This window comes from Balaenoptera physalus (genome assembly GCF_965194825.1).
Source record: "Balaenoptera physalus genome assembly, chromosome: 2".
Taxonomy (NCBI): Eukaryota; Metazoa; Chordata; class Mammalia; order Artiodactyla; family Balaenopteridae; genus Balaenoptera; species Balaenoptera physalus.
Window position 1 is genome coordinate 118,020,382 of NC_138883.1, and position 21,914 is coordinate 118,042,295.

Sequence of the window (21,914 nt, forward strand, 5' to 3'; positions counted from 1 at the left end):
CGTTGTACAAATGTTATTTTTTATGTATGGAGATAGAGCTGCAGAAAAGATATCTAGAAGGGAGAGTGCTGGGTCAAAGGATAAATACATTTGTAATTTTGATGAATACTGCCAGATTGCCCTCTGTCGAGTTATTCATTCCTTTCATAATTGCTTAACATTTCTCATTAGTAGTGTCTAATTAGGGAGCACTAATATTTCAGTCAATTATAATCATAGTCTTTTTTAAAGACATTCATGTAGGGCTTACCTCATTTGATCCTCTCCAGCACTCCCATATGAGGTAGGAATTATCCCTATTTTACAGGTAAGAAAACTGAGGTGCAGAGAGGTTAAATGACCTGCCAAGGAAGGGCACAGAACTGAGGTCAGATCCACATCTGCCCAGCTTTTTTCTCTGCTCCACCTGCCACTTACCACAGCCACTGGCCCTGCCTCTGGGTGACGTGGGTCTCTGTTACTTAGATCCGATTTCCTGAGGCTGGAGGAGCTCAAGGCTCATGACCCAGTGGCAACCCCCATCCCACTTTCCACACACTTTTCTGTCTGCAGAAAAGCTTTGCTAGCATGGCATAAGTCTCCTGTGTTTGAGCAGGAGAGTCAAGCCCTGGGACCTTACCACCTTGGGTGACTTGGGTAGGTTGAGAGCTGGCAAAGCTGAGGACTAGTACCTGGTGTCAAGATTTTAGAATTGGGTCAGCCAGCAGGCTCTCTGTTGGCAGTTCTGGGACAAGTTGATCTCAGTAATTAAGGCCAAAGTGGCTCCAGCTAAAATCCTTTCTCCTGGCCTCAGGTGGGCTAACTTATTATTTTCATTGCTGGTGAGAGTAAATTACAGCAGTATTTCTAGGGAAGTGACTAATATTTTTCCTGGTAATATTTGAAGAAGCAGGACTGCAGTGTTTCAGAGCATGGACTCTGAGCCAGGCTGCTTGGGTTTTTATATTAGTTTCCTGTTGCTGCTGTAACATCTACCACAAATTTAGGGACCTAAACCATTAGAGATATATCATTTTGTACCTCTGGAGGTCAGAAGTCTGAAATGGGTCTCATTGAGCTAAAATCATGACGTCAGTTGGGCTGTGTTCCTTCTGGAGGCTCTTGAGGAGAATCCGTTTTCTTTCCTTTTCCAGCTTCTAGAGGCTGCCTGCATTCTGTATTTCATGATCCCCTTCCATCTTCAAAGCCAGCAGGATAGTGTCACTGTGACCTCTACTTCCATCATCACCTCTCTCTTCTCTCACTCTCCTGCCTCCTGCCTCTTTCCTTTATGAGGACTCTTGTGATTACATTGGGTCCACCCAGATAATCCTGGATAATCTTCCCATCTCAAGATCCTTAATGTAATCACACCTGTCAAGTCTCTTTTGCCATGTAAGGTACCATATTCAGGTTCCAGGAATTAGTACTTGGATGGGGGCCATTATTCTGCCTACTACAATTTGCATCTGGACTCTACCACTTACTAATTGTGTGACCTTGGACAAGTTATTGTACCTCTTGCTCAGTTTCCCCATCCTTAAAATAGGGATAATAATAATCCCCACTCCATAGGATTGTTAGAAGGATTAAATGAGCTGATATTTGTCAAATGCTTATAATAGTGTCTGACACATAGTAAATGCTATGGAAGTGTCTGCTGGCTAAAATATATTAAATAAATAAAAATATACATACTCTTTGATCTAGCAATCCTATTATTTTGTAATGTATTTCATAGAAACAAAAGGATGCATGCATTAGGCTACAGAAAGCATTGTGCATATTGGGGAAAAATGCACAAACAGGAAATCACTGGAATGTCCATTAACAGGATGAATGAATCAGTGTGGTCCATCTGGAATGTAAAGAAGCTATTAACGAGAATACATCAGATCCATACTTGCAGACCTAGAGGAGTGTCCTGAACAAAAGTTCAATTAAAGGAGGAAGTTACAAAGGTTTAGCATGCTCTTATTTTTTTTAAGAACATCAACCTGCCCAAAACTGTGGTAGATATTTGAGCCAATTATTTAAACTCTGAATGTCTTGGTTTCTTTATCTGTGAAATGAGGATAACAGTAATTCTCCCTTAAGAAACTCTACGGAGGATTAAGTGGAATGAAATGTATCAAGTCCTTAGAATTCTGCTAGCAGCAGCATAGTCTGGATATTTATGTAAAGCTGTTTGACTAGAGAGAGGTGTGAAGGATGCACCCAGGGTGCTCATCTAGTTGCCTCCGAGGTGGGGAAAGGAAATTCAGAAACGCTGGGAAGAGATGATTAACATTCTTTTTTTTTTTTTTTTTAAACATCTTTATTGAAGTATAATTGCCTTACAATGGTGTGTTAGCTTCTGCTTTATAACAAAGTGAATCAGTTATACACATACAATATGTTCCCATATCTCTTCCCTCTTGCATCTCCCTCCCTCCCACCCTCCCCATCCCACCCCTCTAGGTGGTCACAAAGCACCGAGCTGATCTCCCTGTGCTATGCGGCTGCTTCCCACTAGCTATCTATTTTACATTTGGTAGTGTATATATGTCCATGACACTCTCTTACCCCGTCACATCTCACCCCACCCCCTCCCCATATCCTCAAGTCCATTCTCTAGTAGGTCTGTGTCTTTATTCCCGTCTTGCCACTAGGTTCTTCATGGCCTTTTTTTTTTTTTTTTTTCCCTTAGATTCCGTATATATGTGTTAGCATACTGTATTTGTTTTTCTCTTTCTGACTTACTTCACTCTGTATGACAGACTCTAACTCCATCCACCTCATTACAAATACCTCCATTTCATTTCTTTTTATGGCTGAGTAATATTCCATTGTATATATGTGCCACATCTTCTTTATCCATTCATCTGTCGATGGACATTTAGGTTGCTTCCATGTCCTGGCTATTGTAAATAGACATTCTTGTTGTACGTCTTGGCATTGTTTCACGGATGGAGGCTAGCTATTATTACTTTAGTAACTTTTGATGTTCTAATACGTTTTATTGGTAGTTTGGATACTATCACCATAGCCACAAACACTGAATTGAGAAAAGCACGAACGTAGAAACATACCATGATTCAAAGTTTTGTAATTTTTGAAGAGGAATTTAATAACGAATATAAAGAGAAAAGAAGCAGGCGAGCCCTAAATCAGGCCAGCCTTATGTGTCCGCAGCATCTACTGCCGAGGCTGCTCCAAGCCGCTGTGCTGCTCGTGTGCGCTCCTGGATACGGGCCACAGCGAGCTCAAGTGCGACATCGGGACGGAGATCCAGCAGCGGCAGGAGGAGCTGGACGTCATGACCCAGGACCTGCAGAAGCAGGACCGCGCCTTTGGCGCGGCGCAGGCGGAAATGAGCTCCGCCATCAGCCAGCTGGGCCGCATGCGCGCGGACACCGAGGAGATGATCCAAACGCACGTGCGCCAGGCGGTGGAGCACGTGCTGGAGGTGGAGCGCCAAATGCTGGAGGGGGTGAATGCACGGTACCAGCGCAATTACGAAGAGATAGCAGGCCAACTGGGCCGCCTGGATGCTGTGCTGCAGCGCATCCGTATGGGCAGCGTGCTTGTGCAGAGGATGAAGCTCTACGCTTCCGACCAGGAGGTGCTGGACATGCACGGCTTCCTGCGCAAGGCACTCCACCAGCTGCGCCAGGAGGAGCCCCAGAGCCTGCGAGCTGCCGTGCGCACGGACAGCTTCGATGAATTCAAGGTGCGCCTGCAGGCTCTCGTCTCTTGTATCACCCAGGGCACAGGTAAGCCACCCTCATGGCTGCCCTGTTTACCGTTTAAGGGCTTGGGCCTTGCCGCTGCCTCTTGGGAAAGGCGGGATAGAGAAGATCAGTTCCGTATGACAGAAAAGGAAACTGGGGCGGGGGGGGCGGTTTATTAAGTCTCTTGGGTTTGATCACATCATAGGTTACAGGGTGCAGGATAAATCTGGGGGAGAGGAGGCACTGACACGAGGCTGCAGCCACCCAGAGGGGTCACGTTTAACTGATTAACAAGGCCCTATGGATTATCTGCGATCTTGTGACACTAGAGGAAGTTAAGAAACGACAAAGCTGAGAACCAGACCCTGTATCATTTTAGCCCCAGAGGGACCAACCACTTCAGGAGGTTCTCTTAAGCCACCTGTGTCCAGCAACAGAGAAGTTAACTGGAACATGAGGTATGGGCAGAGGGGCTGAAAACCACTACCCCCATCCCCCTGTGGTTGGGTGCTTACCCAGAACCATGCTAGGGCTCAGTGGAGGAGATCTTTTTCCCCTGGGATGGCCCGCCATCTGGACCAACTGCCAACCTTTATGGGCCCTGCCTTGTACTGGGCACTTGGGAAGTATGGAGACAGCACACCAGTTCCTGACCTGGAGTTTTCCAGTCCAACTGGGAGACAAGGTTGGGGCACATTACATAGCTGGAGAATGAGACAGTGCTTGGCTCTGCAATACAAATCCAGGAGTTGCAGCACCTTTATAGGAGGTGGAGATATCAGGGGGGTTCCAAGAGACACAGGGGGTGCACAAGAGGGCCTCCAGGGTGGGGAGGCTTTAATGGCTCTTTGACAAAATCTCTAGGCTGGACTCTGAGTTCTGGTCAGCTGGTGTGAGGATGCCCTTACTGGGTAAGGGGAGGGAGGCTACAGAATCCGAAGGTTCTCAGTTAGGTGCCAGTGATGGAGACCTTGCTCACTCCTGCCCTTGGAGATAGTGGACGTGGGCTCATAAAAGTGCAGTACTAGAGTGGGCATGGACTTGTGCCTTCTCCACCTAGGTGGTGACTGTTACCCCATGTACAGGAAATGACCTGCATAGAGTTTAAACAGCTTGCCTTGGGTGTTGTAACCGGGCAGTGGCAGAGAAAGGAGTCATTTTATTCTGAAGCATGAGAGATTTAGATTTAATAAAAACAGGGTGCAGGTCAGAAGAGTATCATGGAGCTCTCGCTATGCAGAGAAATCAGTGAGCAGTAACGGTGTTAGGATTGTCCATGCTTTGCCTTGGTGATAGCCCCAAGATGGAGAGAGCTGTGCTTGGGGTTTGGAGCCAAAGGCAAGCACTCTCTAGTGCTACCTCTCTCTTCCTTCTGGCTGAGTTCATGCCCATTGCAGTCAGGGAGCTTTCTTTCCAATTACAGCCCCTCCATGGAGCTGCCCCAGTGCTGCCAGAGGCCCTGGAGAATGGGTCTCCAGGAAAAGCAACGGGGATGTTTCCTTTGTCACTGTCCCGAGACAGGATGCTTCTCACCAGGGATGTCTCTGACTTGCCTGTGACCTTCTCTGTGTTCTCCAGATGCAGCTGTTTCCAGGAGAGCCAGCCCAGAAGCTGCCCGCACACCCAGAGACACTTTTGACGTTGACCTGGTGAGATGGGCTTGAGGTCTGAAGGGGAGGTGGTATGTCCTGCCGGTCAGGTGGGTTGGGAGTTCCCCTGTGTAAGGAAGGAAACTGAGTCTTGCTCTCCCTGTGTCTACAGGCAGTAGAGGAGGGAGAGCACCTGAGAGAGGGACAGCAAGGGCCTGGACTGGGGCCTTCAGTGGGAGGGAACAAAGGAAGGGCTGGCTGGCTGGCTCTGGGCTCCCAAATGCCAAAGTGTAGCTCTTGATGGGTTCAGGAGGGGTTAGGCCCAGGGATGGACAGGAGATAAAGGAGGTGGTCGCTGGTAGGCAGGCCCTTGATAGATGTGGCAGATGACCCTCCCCTCCGTGTGCCCCACCCCAGGTATGTGGACCTTCCCCTCGCCTCCCCCCACACATGGATCTTGGAGACAAATGAAGAATGGGGCCAGGAGTCAGACAGTGATCACGGTAGCCTGGGTTCCATCGGTGTGATTTCAGGGCCAGCATAGTTCCAAGAACCATAGTTTTCAGGGTTGGGAAGTGCCCACACTCCCTCTAATGTTGGCATCACCTCTGCAGCACCCCTGACCTGTGGCTGTCCAGCTATCATGCACACCCTCCAGGGACAGAAAGCTCACTCATTCTTGAGGCAGCCACTCCCATCTCTGGACTGCTCTGACTTAGAGTGCGTCCCTGGGTGGAAATGCAACGGCATCCCTTTAATCTGTCCTCTTGGGTGCTTGCATGCATGGCTCCTCTCTGCCAGGATAAGCTTCTTCAGTTTCTTCTTGGACCGGGCATCTGGTCTGCCCCCCATCCTGGTCATCCAGGTGTACGTGCCTATTGAGGATCTGGGCCCAGGACTGACTAGTCCTCCATGGAAAGCAGGTCTTATGGTGAGGGTGATCAGCCTTTCTAGCTTTGCCATGGCGTGGCCTACAGGAGAGAGAGATTGCTGTAGGCTGAGGCAATCAGGAGAGGCTTCCTGTTAGGAGGCAGAACTTAGGATCTGAGAGTTTCAAAGCTAGAAGAGATCTTGGATTCGAACCTTCTCTTGCACAGAGGATGAAGCTAAGGCTCCCAGAGAGGGTGTGACTTAACCTGAGGCCACACAGCAAGCTAGGGGCAGGACTTGAAGCCACTTCCTAACTGCCTTGGGTACTGCATTCCCATATACCCATATACAAAAGTAAAAAACCAGGGGGGAACCTCCCCGGTGGTCCAGTGGTAAAGACTCCACACTTCCACTACAGGGGGTGCAAGTTCAGTCCCTGGTTGGGGAACTAAGATTGCATGTGCCTCACAGCACACCCTAAAAAAATAAATAAATAAAAATAAAATAAGATGGTGCATTAAAAAACAAATAAATAAAAATAAATAAATAAATAAATAAAATAAAACAAAAATCATTAAAAAATAAAATAAAACAAAAAAACACCAGGGGAGTTCTCTGGTGATCTAGTGGTTAGGATTCCAGGCTTTCACTGCCGTGGCCTGGGTTCAACATCCCGCAAGCCACATGGTGCAGCCAAAAAAAAAAAAGTTAAAAAAGGACATTTTAGCCCATTTTTTTTTAACATGAAAAAACACATTTTATTGCACCTAAGTTATAAGAAAATAAAATTTCTAAGTGAATCAAACCATAGACACAATCCCTTTAAAGGTCGTTTTCCTCCATCATGTCAGGTTGTTACATAACTAAAATTAACCAACTTGAATCTGATTGTTTTAAATCAGATTATAAATAAAACAAACAAAAAAATAAACTGGAGGAGGGGAAAAAAAGATCACCTAGGATACAGTGTTAAGCCACTTTCACAGTTCAGCTTGAGTTGTGGCTCTTGGAGAATGAGGCAAACCATTTGACTTTTTCATGCATTTTGCTTGTTTGCGTGTGACGCCTTTACTACAAAAACCGGATAGTTTCTGCTTTGTCAGTTACTCAGAGCAATAAAACTGTAACGGTTGTTTTCCCAAATACTGTAAAACACTAAGACTGACCAGCAACTTTTATTTTAATTTTGTGTTTTATATATTTTTAAAATATTTTTTCAGTTTTTTTATGTATGTTCATCCATTCACCACAACCCTCAAAAAGAAAAGTTTCTCCGCAGAACAGGCAGCCACAGCTCTGTTCCAAGGAATGTGTTTTAATTTTTGCCCAGATAAAAGAAAATAAGCTTTGCGCACACTCTCAATTCTTTACTTGCAGGCATACTTCACTCCTTATTTTCTGAAACTCTCCCATTCAAAGCCTCTTAGAGGCACAGATGGTTCAAGTTTCAGTTAGCCCATTTTTTGGATAAACAATACAATCACATGGTCAGAAATAAAAACCTAAAAGTAATAATGTCTCTCTCCCACCTTGTCCCCTGTCTGTCCAGTTCTTATACCCATATTCCTATCTTTATTAATTTTTACATATCCTTCCAAAATTTTTTTATGTAATTACAAGCAAATATGACTATATATATTTGCTTTCCTTTTTTTTTTTTTTTTTTGTACAAAAGTAGCACAGTATCACATATACATAGTATTGTGCCCTAGGCATAATAGTATTTGGGAATTCTTACCTTATCGGTAGACAGGGAGCTTCCTGATGCCTTTTTGCATCTGCACAGTGGTCCATTAAGTGGATGTAGCATGGTTTATTTTTAGCTGACTCCTTGGCTATTTAGGTTGTTTGGGCATTACAAACAGTGCTAGAATGAAAAATGTCCCCAAAGAAATCATATGAATGATAGTTGAAAGTGCCCTGGGTCCGCAGATTGCGCTGTCTTCCAGGTGCCAGTTGCTGGTTAATGAACAGCAAGAGAGCCCGTACTCCCTTGTGTGAATAAGGTCTAGGCATTTTGCCAGGTCTTGTCTTGTGACCTCTCACTACCAACTACTAAGCAGTTTGAACTTGGAGCCTCAGAAGAATCCTCTTCCTGCAAAGTCTCTTGCTTTCACTTTGGTAATAGGCTTGGGGGTGAGGGTGGATGGAGCTGGGGAATGGAAGTGGGTCACACACCCTGCGTGCAAAGGACAGGTGTGGCCGCTTGAGGGTGGCAGGCGTGGTCTGGTTGTGCCAGAAGAAAGGCAACTCTTGGACCCACGTTCCTGCCTTAGGAGGCAGGAACTGGGCTTCTAGGGCCAACACTCATCCCTCTTGAAACTGCTGGTGTACTTTCATCGCCACCCTGTGCCTGTAGGCGGAGAGGATGAAAAATACCAACAGGCTTAACTAGGAGCACTTGGGTGGGATAGTGGCTCGGACGTTTTCCCTCCTCCATTTCTCACAGGCTCTTTTTGCAATGACGTCACAATACAATGGAAAAAAAATAAATTGTTTTAAAACTGTAAAACAACTATAAATCAGTCATCATGATTTTTTTTCTTTACTGAGCCCTCATGTGTGTCCCCTGCTTCACTAACATTGCAGGGGGTGTCAGGGAGGTTGGGACAGAGGTGGAGAGGAGCCCAGCCCTGTCTTGGGGGAGTTCACAGCCCAGGTGGAAAGAGGTTCTCTTACATGCCAGCAGTTTGCAGAGACACGCATGAAGGATAGACCAGGACCTTTTCAACTCTTTCATTTTTAATGGTGATCAAATACATACAACATAAAATTTGCCTAGAAGTGGAATTGCTGGATCATATACTAATTCTGTTTTTAATTTTTGAGGAACCACCATAGAGTTTTCCGTAGTGGCTGCGTCTTATTCTGCGTTACCACCGACAGTGCACAGCGGTTCCAATTTCTCTACATTTCTCATTCACACTTTTTTTTTAAATAGTGGCCATCTTAATGAATGTGAAGTGGTTTAAACTTTTTTGACCACAACCCACTGTAAAAAATATATTTTACATCTAACCTACAGGGTATACACATGCACATACCTGTAGCTAAAACAGAAGTTTTGCAAAACAAATTATGCTTATAAACATGGGAGCTACTCTAATTTTCTGTTCTGTACTATTCTATGTAATACAAAAAAATGCTAGTCATGACATTGCTTTCATGATCCACTCATGGGTCACAACTGTAGTTTGCAGAACACTGGCACAGAGAGTTCTGTGGAGATTGTGTACTTTCCCTAGAGGCCTGGGAGAATATGACCTGGGAGATCATCCCCTCGCCCCTTCCCACACACAGGTGCGCTCTCTGATCCAGCTCTCCTCCCTTTCTGTAAAGATGTTGAGAAAAAGAAACCCGGGAAGCAAGGAGGAGGGAAGGAAATCAGTCCATTATAGCCAATGATTTGGGAGCCCACATTTCACATGAAAGCACTCGATACCAAGAAGAGCCCCACCTCAGGGTCCCGGTCCCCAGCACATGGCCTGTCGTGCGGGGCTTTCCCTGCCTTCCCCAGCCTGGGCTCAGCCAGGTAATCCCTGCTGTTCACCCCGTGAGGATGGGCCTGACCACGTCCCCCACCACACGGGAGGGACAGAGCTTGTCCTGAGGAAAGCACATCCCTGGCCTCATCCTCTTACAGCCCGGTGCCTGGCTTTTCTCTGCTCAACCCAGAGCCCCCTCCAGCTGTGTGGGAATCCCCTCCCTTCACTGGGTGGACGGACTGCAGGCTCCTGACGGGTGGTCGTCCACTGAGCAAACAGGGGGTGTGAGGTGCCAAGGGGTCAGGACTGCAGGCAGGAGTGGCAGGCCAGGGCCCCTGGATTGAGCCCCGGAGTCTGGGCCTCCCCTTTCGGAGGGACACTTCCCACATCACCCACTTGGTTTCAGCAAAAGGTCCAGCTTATTCTTCAGTGTCACACGGTAGAGAAAGATGGTGCAGAGGGATGTTAAAGGATACAGTGGGTGCAGGAAGGGAACTTGGATTTCGAAAACACGATTCAAGCCCTGGTCCAGGCCCTTATTAGGTATGTGACCTTAGGAAATCACTTCACCTCTTTGTGCCTCGGTTTCCTTCTCTGTAGATTGGCAATAATCGTAATATAGTACCATCCTCTTTTTTTAAACTATAATTTTATTGTAAAATTCACATAAGAAAATTCACCATTTTAACTATTTTAAAGTGTACAATCCAGTGACACTTAGTACACTCACAGTCTGGTACAACCATCCCACCTCTAGTTCCAGAGTACTTTCATTACCCCAAAAGGAAACCCGGTACCCATGAAGCAGTCACTCCTCACTTCCCCTCCCCCATCCCCTGGCAACCACCAATCTGCTGTCTCTGTGCATTGGCACTTCTGAATATTTCATATAAGGAATCATACAGTATGTATTCTTCTGTGGCTGGCTTTTCATTTAGCCTGATGTGTTCAGGGTTCATCCACGTTGTGTGTGTCAGAACTTCATTCCTTTTTATGGCTGGATAATATTCCCCTGAATGGCTGTCCCACATTTTGTTTATCCATTCATCAGCTGATGGACATTTGGGTTGTTTCCACCTTTTGGCTATTGTGAACAGATGACAGGGAGGCCAGTGTCAGCTCAGTGGAAGGATTTCCTCCCTGTTATGACTTTGCAGCTGGAGATGAACTGCTTCCATTAGTAGTGAGCACTTTGTCCCTGGAGTTGTCTAGGCTGGGCCTAGTTGTCAAGCGAGCCTTGAGTTGTTGGGCAGTGTGATACCTGAGGTCATCTTCCAGCCCCGTTAGGATGCACAGGCATTGAAGTGGTCCCTGGATGCCAGCACCTCAGGGTCACAAGGGGGTGAAGTCATGGAGGCTGTGGGGAGGACTTCTGGTCCCCAATAGGCTCTGGGCTTTGGACTGGGCAGCCTGCACCTGTTTCTGGATGAGGCCTTGGGGACTGGGCTGACCCCAGGCCTGGGGACCTGGCCCTGGTCCTGCTGCCTGGTCATTTCTGACTACCCTCATTTCCTGACTTTGCAGCCAGAGGAGGCGCAGAGGGCCCAGGTGCAGGTCCCAGGATTGGCTGTGGTACAGCCGGTGCCAGGGGCACACCCTGTGCCAGTGTACGCCTACTCCATCAAAGACCCCTCCTGCAGAGAGGTAAGGTTCTCCCCCGCCCTCCCCTCCCCTTCCGAGGGCCCAGATCCTCCTAGGCGGTAAGAGGTGGAGCTGAAGTGAGAATCCATACCTCAATAGGCACCTACTCTACGCTCTCCCTGCTCTTGGTTGCCCTGCCAGGAAGCTCCTCTCCAAGCATGAGCCCCTCCCAGGGCAGTCAGAGGCCAGCAGAGGTCGGTGGTCAGTGGTCACCAGCAGGGCCAGTGTGCATGCTGACCTGGGAGGGCATCCTGTATAGTGATCTGCATGGCAGATAGCAGAGGGAAGAGCAGGAGCAAAGGGCACGGGGGGCACAGGTTCCTGCCCCCCAGGTCTGGTCTCTGCCCGCTGCCCCAGTGGGAGGCCCCTGACCCTACCCTGTGACTCCCCGCTGCACAGGAGGTCTCCAACACAGCCACACCACAGAAGAGGAAGTCCTGCCAGACCGAGTGCCCCAGGAAGGTCATCAAGATGGAGTCTGAGGAGGAGAAAGAGTCAAGGTTGGCTCGGAGCTCCCCCGAGCAGCCCAGGCCCAGCACCTCCAAGGCAGTCTCGCCACCCCACCTGGACAGGGCCCCCAGCCCCAAGAGCCCCGTCATAGGAAATGAGACCTTCCTGCCCGAGAGCAACCACGCGACCAGCGACCCTGGGGAGGCAGGTAGGGAGGTGGGTGGGCAGCAGAGGCTGAGGCCTGCACGCTGTCCTCCAGGGGCTGGGTGGGACCCCTCTTCTGCATCCTGACCCTACCCACGGAGCCCAAAGCCAACAGCATTCCCTGTGTGTCCTGCCCTCAGCTGCCACCAAACGGGGAAGGGAAAGCCCAGGGTTGGTCTGGGGGGTGTGAGTGGATAGTTTAGCCTGTGCTTTGCTGGGATGCCAGTGTGATGAGCGTGACGGGCCAAAGACCACATCTCCTTAGTTCCTTCCCCTAACACACTGTTCACACTCTTACAGAACCCAGCACTGTGCCTCTGCACGGGGTGGGTCTCCCCAAGAAATGTTTGTTGGTGGGTGCCTGGCATGTGCCCAGAGAGGACTTGGGTAAAGTCCACATCCATCGGTTCCCAAATTTTCTGCCACCTGCCTAAGGTACCTCGTTTGTCCTAGATACCTTTTCCGGCCCCTGCCAGGGAGGGAGTCTTTTCACGTGAGTTGAGGTCAACCCATAAAATTCTGGAACGTTCAAGACAGTTCTTCCTGGATCTGTTTTACCCAGAGTCCAGCTTTATTTTCATTCTAGGTCCCACACTGACCCCTGTCCCTGGTCACACTGAACCCCGACCCTGGTCACACACTCAGCCCTGACTGATAATCCTTGCTCACAAATACTATTGTAATCAAAAGGTTTTGATTAACCTAGATAAAGTATCCTTTTTTAAAATTAATTAATTAAGTTGTTTATTTATTTATTGGCTGCGTTGGGTCTTTGTTGCTGTGTGCGGGCTTTCTCTAGTTGCGGCGGGCGGGGGCTACTCTTCCTTCTGGTGCACGGGCTTCTCATTGCAGTGGCTTCTCTTGTTGCGGAGCACGGGCTCTAGGCGTGCGGGCTTCAGTAATTGTGGCACGTGGGCTCAGTAGCTGTGGTTCGTGGGCTCTAGAGCGCAGGCTCAGTAGTTGTGGCGCACGGGCTTAGTTGCTCTAGGGCATGTGGGATCTTCCCGGACCAGAGCTCGAACCCGTGTCCCCTGCATCGGCAGGCGGATTCTTAACCACTGCGCCACCAGGGAAGCCTGATAAAGTATCTTTTAACTCAAACATCTCGTGGCTCACGGAGCTGAGAAGTGGAACAAACCAGTGTGCTGCTTTAGGACGGCAAAAGGTTCCAAACCAGGTGGTGCTTGTCACGCCCCCTCCACAGGTAGTAAATTCTGAATCACTCCAGGGCCAACAGCTGAATTAAGTGTTCACAGGCGAGGCACAGTAGGCAGTGATGGAAAGCCACCTTGAATAACCCCTCTGCACAAGCAGATCCACACGCTGAACGTTCACATCCCCCCTTGCAGGGCACACGTCACCCACCCGGTCCACTGGCCTGCAAGGATCCCCACGGGAGAACACCCTGGGCCCCATCCACGGGCACCCCTGGCAGGCCCTAACATTGTCTCCCCTACCCCATTTCAGAGGAGCGCGTCGTGGTGATCAGCAGCTCGGAAGACTCAGATGCCGAAAACTCGGTGAGTGGCTCAGAAGTTCGGCCTAGGACTCCTGCCTCCCCCCATTCCAGGTCCCAGGGGGCGCAGCCACAGCAGGTGACTCTCAGACTCGCCTTGCGCCTGGGGAATTTACCACCAAGGCAGTGAGTCCTGAGCTGTCCAGAGGATAGTCTCCAAATGCCAGCTGTGGTCTGGATCACCCCGACCCTCCCTCCATACCGGGGCAGGAGCCTTCAGTAATCATATGTACTCTTCTGAAAAGCTGGGAGAGGGCTTCCTTCCAGAGCTCTGTCTCATTTCTGGACTAGCCAATGCCTGTGTCTGGAGCTTCCTTATGCATTTTCTGCCCTCTTAAGTCCTCGGTGAGGAGGGTGGACAAGCGTTCATTCCCTGGTTAATGGCAGCTGTTGAGGGCTCTCTGGGGGTGTGAGGGCACAGGGCAGCCCCGTGCAGGGCCCAAACAAGCACATGGTGACTCCATGTAAGAAGAACTTCTTTAAAGCCATCCCACAATGGAACAAGTGACCTTACGGGTTGTGACCCTTCTGTCCCTGGAGGTTTGTTAATGGAGGCTGGGCTGTCACCTGTCCAGGGGCAAAAGGGATCGGAATAGAGTGGAAGGTTGGACTGGGTGGCCCCTGAGGTCCCTTCCAGCCCTCAGTCTGAGGTTCTGTGTTGGAAAGCGTGTGGAGCCCACGGAGACCGTCGCACCTCCCTCCTCGCCAGCCCACCCCCCGCCGAGAGCTCACCGAGCGTCCCACCCCTGCCAGGCCTCTCGTCTGCCCCGTGGCACATGCCGACCCCCGGCTTGGCCTCCCCACCATCCTGCCGAGCAAGCTGCCGTCCCTGATGCCGAGTGTCCCGGACAGCCTGCCGCTCACCAGGAGCAAGCTGCCATCCACCGTGGGATCAACTTCCTATCACGCAGAGCACAAAGAAACCCGCGCCTTCGCCACATCTTACGCCTGCCCCTCAGAGTGTATTGTGCCCCCATGTGGACTTGTTCTCCCTCCCAAGGGCCGGTCCAGGCCACCACCCCGGCCACCACCGGGACTCCCAGCCAACCTGCCAATCCCCAGGAGTGTCCCGCCCGCCTCCAAAGGGCCAGCGGCCAACCCTGCCGGGCGGGACAGGCAGCACGATCCCGCGGGCGCTCCCTCCGCGGCTCCCCGCGTGTGGCCCAGTGGCTCAACAACTTCTTTGCCCTTCCTCTCTCTGTGGCTCCCCAGCTTGATGCCTCTCTTAGGGGGGGGCTCGGGGGAGGCAGAGCACCCCAGACTCTTGGAGCAGGAGTCTCCCCTGGGGACTCTGGCAGAGCCCCCATGGAGAATCCCCAAGTCCAGGTCCCACTGGAAGTCCCTCCAGAAGCATTCCCACCACCCCACTCTCCAAAGAGGCCTCCCACCAGCACGGGCACCCCGCAGACAAGCCTCTGAGAGCCCCAAGTGCCTCCCTCCTCTGCAGCCCTGACCCTGGTCACCTTCCTCTTGTAACCTTGTGGCCAACACACGCCCTCTGCTCCCCGAGCCCCCTCCACCCTGCTGCCCAGCCCACGCACCTAAAGGCCCTACACACGGTAGGCATCCAATACATCATCAGAGAGTGAATCAGGGAATGAATGGCTCCATGGACCTCTGGGCAAAGAGACCAGTCCTCCCCAGCCAGGGGGGCGTGACTGAGATTCAGGCCCTTGTTCCTCACATCCTCGGGCCTCTTTGCCCAAGACAAGGAAGCTTCTCACACCCTTTGCACCGCCCACTGCCCCATCCCCCCACCCCAAGCCTTCCCACTGGGCCTCTGCCAGGATGTAAGCCCACGAGGGCAGGGACTGTGTCGCTCCCAGGCCCTGGCAGGTGCGGCTGCTCAATAAATACTTGTTGAACGATCACCCTTGCAAACCCTTCTTCCATGACCATCAGATTCCCTGCTGGGCTTAGCTCTTCCCTGCAGGTGGTTTTTGTCTCCTCCCTGCACTGACGCTTGGTTCACCTGTGAGGCTGCTATGTCCCTCTTTCCCCCACATCAGAGGTGGGAGGTGGGGTCCAGGCCCTCTGTGCCTCCTGTTTGGGTCCCACCGTCTGGCAAGATCCCCTGTGCCTTTGAGGTTCGGGCTCTCCAGATGAACCCCACTTTCCCCAGCTCATCTCAGACATCCTCCTGCCTCCCCCCACGTAGGAAGACTGCCTCCTAGGTTTCCTCTCCCCACGCAGGTCCAGCTTTCGTGGGTGACTTCAATATCCACCACCCTGGTCTCTCCTCGCCTTGACCTTTCAGGGTTCTTTGCCCCATTCCCCTGCAGCCACCAACCCCATCCCCCATGCCCCCTCCCCCCAGACCTCGCCATCACTGAGAACTTTCCATCTCTAAACTGTCCCACGCAGACTCTGACCACAGCCGTCTGCTCCTTGAGCTCTCAATCCGTTCCTTCCAGGACCTCTGCCCTCTCCCTTCCAGCTCCTTCTGCCTCTGCCTCTGCCTCTGCCTTCTGCCCACCAGCCAGCAAGGTCCCCCATTTCAGCCAACCTTTCAACAGGTTCTCAGTGCCCTGCCTCCCCCACCCCCGGCCTCCTGGTAGCCTGCCCTCCAAAGACAGCCCTGGAAGGATTCGGTAGCGTTCCCCCGCTCCACGCCGCCACCTGGAGGCCAACTTGGCGTTGGAGAAAAGTCAAGGCCAGGAAAGCTACAGATGATTGTCTCCTGGGCTCCCTGGCCTCCTGCCTCAGCATGCCCCTCTGCTCTCCACGGCCCCTCGCTGCACCTCCACTTCCCTAGCTCTGGTCCCTCATCCCCGCCCCCCTCGCTCTTGCCAGTGGGCCGCACCTTCTGCCCTCGGAGGATGACAGGTGGCATGGGAGCAGCCCCATGTCTCGCTCTCTGATGACAGATTGACCCGACCAGGTTACATCCTTTCCCCGTTCCTTCTGTTAGGGTGGTGGGGATGGCCACCTCCCTCTAGGACTCACTCCCCCTCTTCCTGGCCCCGCCCTCCTGTCTCCTTGGGAGCCTACTGCATCTCCCCATCCTCATTTGTGTCTTCAAACACATCCTATGGGCTACAGCTAGGCACCCTGAAGAAAGTCTTTCCTATCTCGGCAACCCCCCACGCCAGACCTTCACCCCCTTGGTGCTCCTTCCTCACCCCACTCCCCTGCCCTTCCCCACCATGCCAGTGAGCCCTGCCACCAGCGCCAAGGTAACCTCCACACCTCCGAGTCCAGTGGTCATCTTCAGTCCTAACTCCCCAAAAGACTCTGCATCCCTTGGGTTCAGGACACTTCCTCCTGCAGCTCTGGCTGCTCCTCCCCACTCCCCCTTCAGGTCTCTTTGTTCTTTTAACCGTTGTTCTCCAGCTTAGGTCTGGGCCTTCTTCTCTTTCTAGTCTGTGTACTACCCCCATGATCTCAGCCACACCCACGGCTTCACTATGGGCTCCTGCCCGCCGGACCAGTAGAGCCAATGGCATCCTGACGGCTCCACTCGGATGCCCATAGAAGCCTCAAACTCACCTCTCCGCCTCTCCTCCCAGTAAGTTGCACCATCTGCCTAGTTACAGAAGCCATAGACCCCAGAGCTGCCCAGGACTCCCGCTATGCTTTTTATTATTCCTCACAGCCAATCACTTTTTGAGTCTTTCCATGTTCTAAATTCCTCTGAAATCTGGACACTTCTTTCTATCCCACAATCTTGATAAAATTAAAACAAGACTAACCTTGGGTAGCGACAGAAGCCTGGGAAGGAAAGAGCGAGAAAAGGATTGGAACGCCCTTAGTCTTGCCAGACTTCATGAGTGTCAGGTGGAGGCACTGAAACCAGCAATATTTTGGGGGTGGGGAGGGACAGGGGGTGGTTAGTCTAGGGCTCAGCTGTCAGCAAGGAGCCACTGGATGATATCTGAGGTTGATCAACTCAGGAAGGAGAAGCACATTTCAGGTTATGAAGAATTAGACGATTAGAAGCAGCTGCTCACCTTTGGAGAGCAGGTCTGGAGGCAAAAGAGCCAGAGGATCACTGCCTTTGTGTAGGGGTTCTTCCGACAAGTTTTTCAAATTAACCATTACACGAGTCCGAAACTTGTTGGAAAAAAAAAACGTAAAAAGAACACAAATTAGATCCCCCTAAGTAGGTGCATCTCTCACCCACCTTCCATACCCCCTTCCAGATCCCTGGTGTTCCCAGAGTTCCTTGGAGGAAGGGAGCAGGGCAACATTTGCAGAGTGCTCCAGACTCCCCTGTCCTCCCCTCTCTGCAGCCTTTATCTAACCTGCCAGTGTGTGAGAGTTGTAGAATACTGGTCTGCTAAGATGCTGCGTTTCCAAGTGTACCAGGGTGTGTAGGCCCCCTGCTCGGGCTGCAGCTGTGTCAGTGGCTGGAATCGAGACGTCGGGGGGGTCGGTTCTGGCACAGACCTGGCGTGGTGGGCAGGGCTGCTGGGGAGAGGCTGCCTGGGCAGCAGGGGTGTTCTGTAGGAGACCCCGCCCCTGCTGGGAGAGGCAGTGGGGCTGTAGTCTTGGGGTTCAGGGGCGAGACACAGGTCTGATGCTGGAGACCTGGAGTGAGGACTGTGCTTAAAAATGAGGTGGGTCAGACACACGTCTGCTGCGGGCCCCGTGTTAACGGATCCGAAGCTGAAAAAGATAGATGCTCTCATCCACTCTTCAGACAGAAGACTCACCCCAGTGCCAGATAGCAGCAGGACCAAGTGGAATCAGGAGGAAGCCTAGCCGAGGGGGCAGCCCCTGGCAGAAGTGGCAGTGGTGACCGGCAGTGGAAGGGAGGCCTGTGGGAGCAGCTGATCCAGGGGAGGGACTGTGATGCTGGTGAGTGTGTGTATCAGAAAAAGAAACAGGTGCTCAGCTGCGAAGATGGGAGCCGTGTCCTCCGATGGGCAGCAGCAGCCTGCAGAGGGGCCAGAGCAGTGGGCAGAGGGCAGTAGGGGCCACAGGCTGGCTAATGGGATCGTTTAGGTTAACAGATAACATGTGAAGTATCTCTGGGGCCTTCAGGCTTTGCAAGAGCTGTGGTTTTGTGTCTGCAAAATACAGCGGTGCGTGCCTTGCCACACTGATCCCAGCTGTTGCTTAAGCTCGGGTGCTAAGAAAGTTCCTCAGGAGCTGGGGACTCTTGATTAGTATTAATGTCAGATACTAGACAGGTATCTTCAGGTGAGGATGCTGAATATCAAAGAGTTTGGCTCCTGTCTGATTTGCTGATGCCCAAACGTGGAATAAATCAGTAATTAGGACAGTGGTTGCCAATCCTGGCTGTACACTGGTGTCACTTGGGGGGTTATACCAAGGACAGATTCCTGGGTCCCACCCCCAGAGATTCTAACTGACTTGGTCTGGGGTGCAGCCTGGACATCAAGATTTTTTTAAGCTGCTTATGCACAACCAAGGCAGAGACTCACTAAATTGGGGGAGTCAATTGCACATTTGTGTCAGAGAAATGCTGCCCATTTGTATACGTTATCAGCCTTCAGCAGAGGTGAGGTGTACATTGCTGGGATATGATCCAGGTGCGGAGGGGAAATACTGGATCTTCCCAGCTAAACCTCCTAGACTTCTGGAAGGTGATGTCAACCCAGCTGCTTCCTATGAGCACCTTGGACTGGCCATTACACCTGCTGTGTTGAGTTGGGATGTGATTGATCTGCTAAGTTGACTGTGATGAAGATAAGTGAAATAGAGCTCGCGAACCTGATTGCCTGTGTATCCCGAAAAAAAATCCCAGATCCCACGTGGCTCAGTCTGAACGCAGTTTTGCAGTCAAAGAAACACAGTCCCTTAACCAAGTGTCCAGTATTTACTTACATCTTTCAAAGACTATTACAGGGGATCCAACTCATACCTCACAGCAGCACTCCTTAAATCCCCCACCACTTCACCCAGCCCTCATCATCTCCCACCCCCTGGTCCCGCAAAGCCGTATCCCACTTTTCACTTTGAGTCCTCACACATGGGCTCTGGTCTCTTCCGCGCTCCAGTTCCTTCTGTTGCCATTCCTTTCCCTTCCAAGCAAATCTCAGCTTTTTCCAATGAAAGGCCCTCTCCTAGATTCTTGGGTTCTGGTCTCTGCCACTCTCCCTCTCTATCCCCTCCTCCCCATTATCCTGATTGTGGAATAATGTCGGGAAGTGGCAGTGTCGGGGTGTGGAACAGGGGCAGAAAATCAGCAGGGCGAGAAAGACATCCTGCACTGGAGCCTCTATGTGCTGATTCTGTTAACTCTGGGTCTTTAAAAAAGTCTTTTTTAATTGTGTCAGTACTTCCCAGCTGTACTGCTGGGATTTAAGGCAGGGAGGGGGAATTGCGTTTACAGCTGGCTGGAGTTCAGTGGGAGGCATTCCAGTGAGACCCGTCCCATGGGGTAGCCATACTTTATGGAAGTTCCCAAGGACAAGAGGAATCTGGGAGGAAGGGGAGTCACGGCTGGAAGATTCAGCCCTCCCTCCCCTGACAACTCAGCGGAACGGGGTGTCCTTTTATGAAGGGAGCCAGCAGGTCTTCAATAAGTTCAGGATGAAGGATATTTCCATGACTATAAAAGAGAAAATGACCCCAGGACCATGGGAGGCTCTTAAAAAATGAGGTTCTCATGGCTATCATAAATGACCCTGGTATAAAGATGGGGGAGTTAGCTCAAGGATGCAGCTGTGCTGCTTGCCAGAGAACTCAACCCTTGGAAGAGAATATCTGAAGAGAAGACTCTGGCCCTACAGCCTGAAGAGACAGTACCAGAAGACAGATGGAAGCACCCTGGGCCACTGCAAGGGCTTCTGCAGTTTGGAGCAAAGAGAAGAAGGAAGAAGGAAAAGCCCAGCGTACTGTGTCGGTGGGTGGCAGAGAGGACTCGGCCAAGGGGACAGCTCTTCAGCTGAAGCCCAGGGGAGGCCATAGCAAGGGGAGTCCAGCTCTTTCCACCAGCCCAAGTGTGAGAGCACCCCTGCCTTGTGGTCAGAACAGGCACTGGAAGATTGGAGATAGAAAACAACTTGATTCTTCCATGGGGGAAGAAGGCAGCGTCTCCTGTCTACAGGCTAGCAACTTTAAGGAAGACTCCTGGAGAAGGCTCCTTATAGGGAGGCAAGGGAGCCGTGACAGCGAGACAGAGACTCAGAGCAAGACAGGCCAAATGGATGTATGGCCAAATCGAGAATACAGATATGCAAGGCATATCTTTTGTCAAATTAGGGCCTCAGGTATAAAGTCGCAGAACTCACAGGCTGCTGTAAGCAAAACCAGCTCTAGATGGACTCAGAGTGAATGTCTGTTTCTATCAGTGACTAGGAGGATGTTGGTGAGCCTGGGGTAGGGCTATGAAAGGCAAATACAGATCAGCCCCTCTCAGGAAGCACATTTTAATTGTGATTAGTAAAGACTTTGCTCTTGGCTGATGTTTTGGTAAAACAAATGTTTCACCTGGAGGGTGGAAAGGCTTAAGAAAGTATGCTAATTCTGCCCCAGACCAAGGATGTTAGCCAGAGGCCAGAGTTCAGGGAGGCCTCCGATGGCCCCAGGTGAGGCCGACTCCAGCCACCAGGGACAGTCCCTAAGGGGGAAAGATCGAGGTCTGCTCTGGACTCTGTCCCAGCAGTGCCCCCAGCCGGCCCTGTGACATTGGCCATGTCCCTCCCGGTGTCTGATTAGTGTCCACAGGTGGCATTCACAGGAGGTTCTGAGCAGGCCACCAAAGACTGAACATCTGGCTTTGGCAGGTGTGCAAATGATATGCAATTAACTCTACATTATGAAAGACTCCACCTCTCTCTTTAGCCCCAGCCCCGGGGTTTAAACTCTTATAGCCAGAGCTCTTCCCCACCCCCAAGGCCTTTCAACAGTGTTCTTGCCTTGGTGCGGGAGAGAACAGACCCTCAGGTGCCAGCCTAGGAGGAGGCCTGGCCTCCGGCTTCCCTAAGCACCATCTCCTGGACGCCAAACCTGGGGAGCCTTCTCTCCACTGTTCTCACAGCCAGGCTCTGTGTGTCCCCCTAGATGTGGCTGGCATCCCAGAGGCCCAGCAGCCCTCCCCTCTCCTTTGTGCAGGACACTGGGACCTCAGCTCGCTTGGGGGACAGGAGAAGCCAGGCACCTTGCCCCTTCCAGAGAAACACCTGAGGTTCGAGATGAGCCTCCTTCCCCGTCCCAGGTTTATGATGTTTGTTCTGAGTCTGCTCAGAGAGACGAAGTCAGGAGCAGACACATCGGGCCCTGCCAGCCTCGGCACTGGCACCTTCCCTGATCCTCCACGCCCAGCCCTGCTCGCCCGTGCGCACACTCACCCACACAGTATCACACTTACACACACACTTGTGTCAACACAGGTCCACAATCCCACACCCCTCGTGCACACCCAGATGCACACACACACGATATTTGCATTCATTCCCACACATTTTTCACGCACACTCACACTTGCCCGCGTGATCTCATCCTACTCACGCACTAACGCACATGCCCTGGTTCACACGCACAACCCTCACACATG

The 21,914-nt window shown here is 51.3% G+C and overlaps 1 protein-coding gene across 11 annotated transcripts in view; it reads left to right on the forward strand.

Moving 5' to 3' along the window:
• Positions 1-21,914, forward strand: part of PML (PML nuclear body scaffold) — a 47,747-nt gene that overhangs the window by 17,315 nt on the left and 8,518 nt on the right. For 2 of the 11 annotated variants that reach the window (XR_014260480.1, XR_014260481.1), the window contains exons 3-7: positions 3,154-3,734; positions 5,271-5,341; positions 11,161-11,280; positions 11,677-11,777; positions 13,399-13,451. Coding sequence is in view for 9 of the 11 variants with exons in the window: in XM_082449449.1 (XP_082305575.1) it covers positions 3,154-3,734; positions 5,271-5,341; positions 11,161-11,280; positions 11,677-11,935; positions 13,399-13,451; positions 14,114-14,866 (1,837 nt within the window). In the remaining 2 variants the exon portion in view is untranslated. Of the gene's footprint in view, positions 1-3,153; positions 3,735-5,270; positions 5,342-11,160; positions 11,281-11,676; positions 11,936-13,398; positions 13,527-14,022; positions 15,319-21,914 lie in introns of those variants that run through there. The other 9 variants (XM_082449447.1, XM_082449452.1, XM_082449451.1 and 6 more) reach the window with 8 other exon arrangements.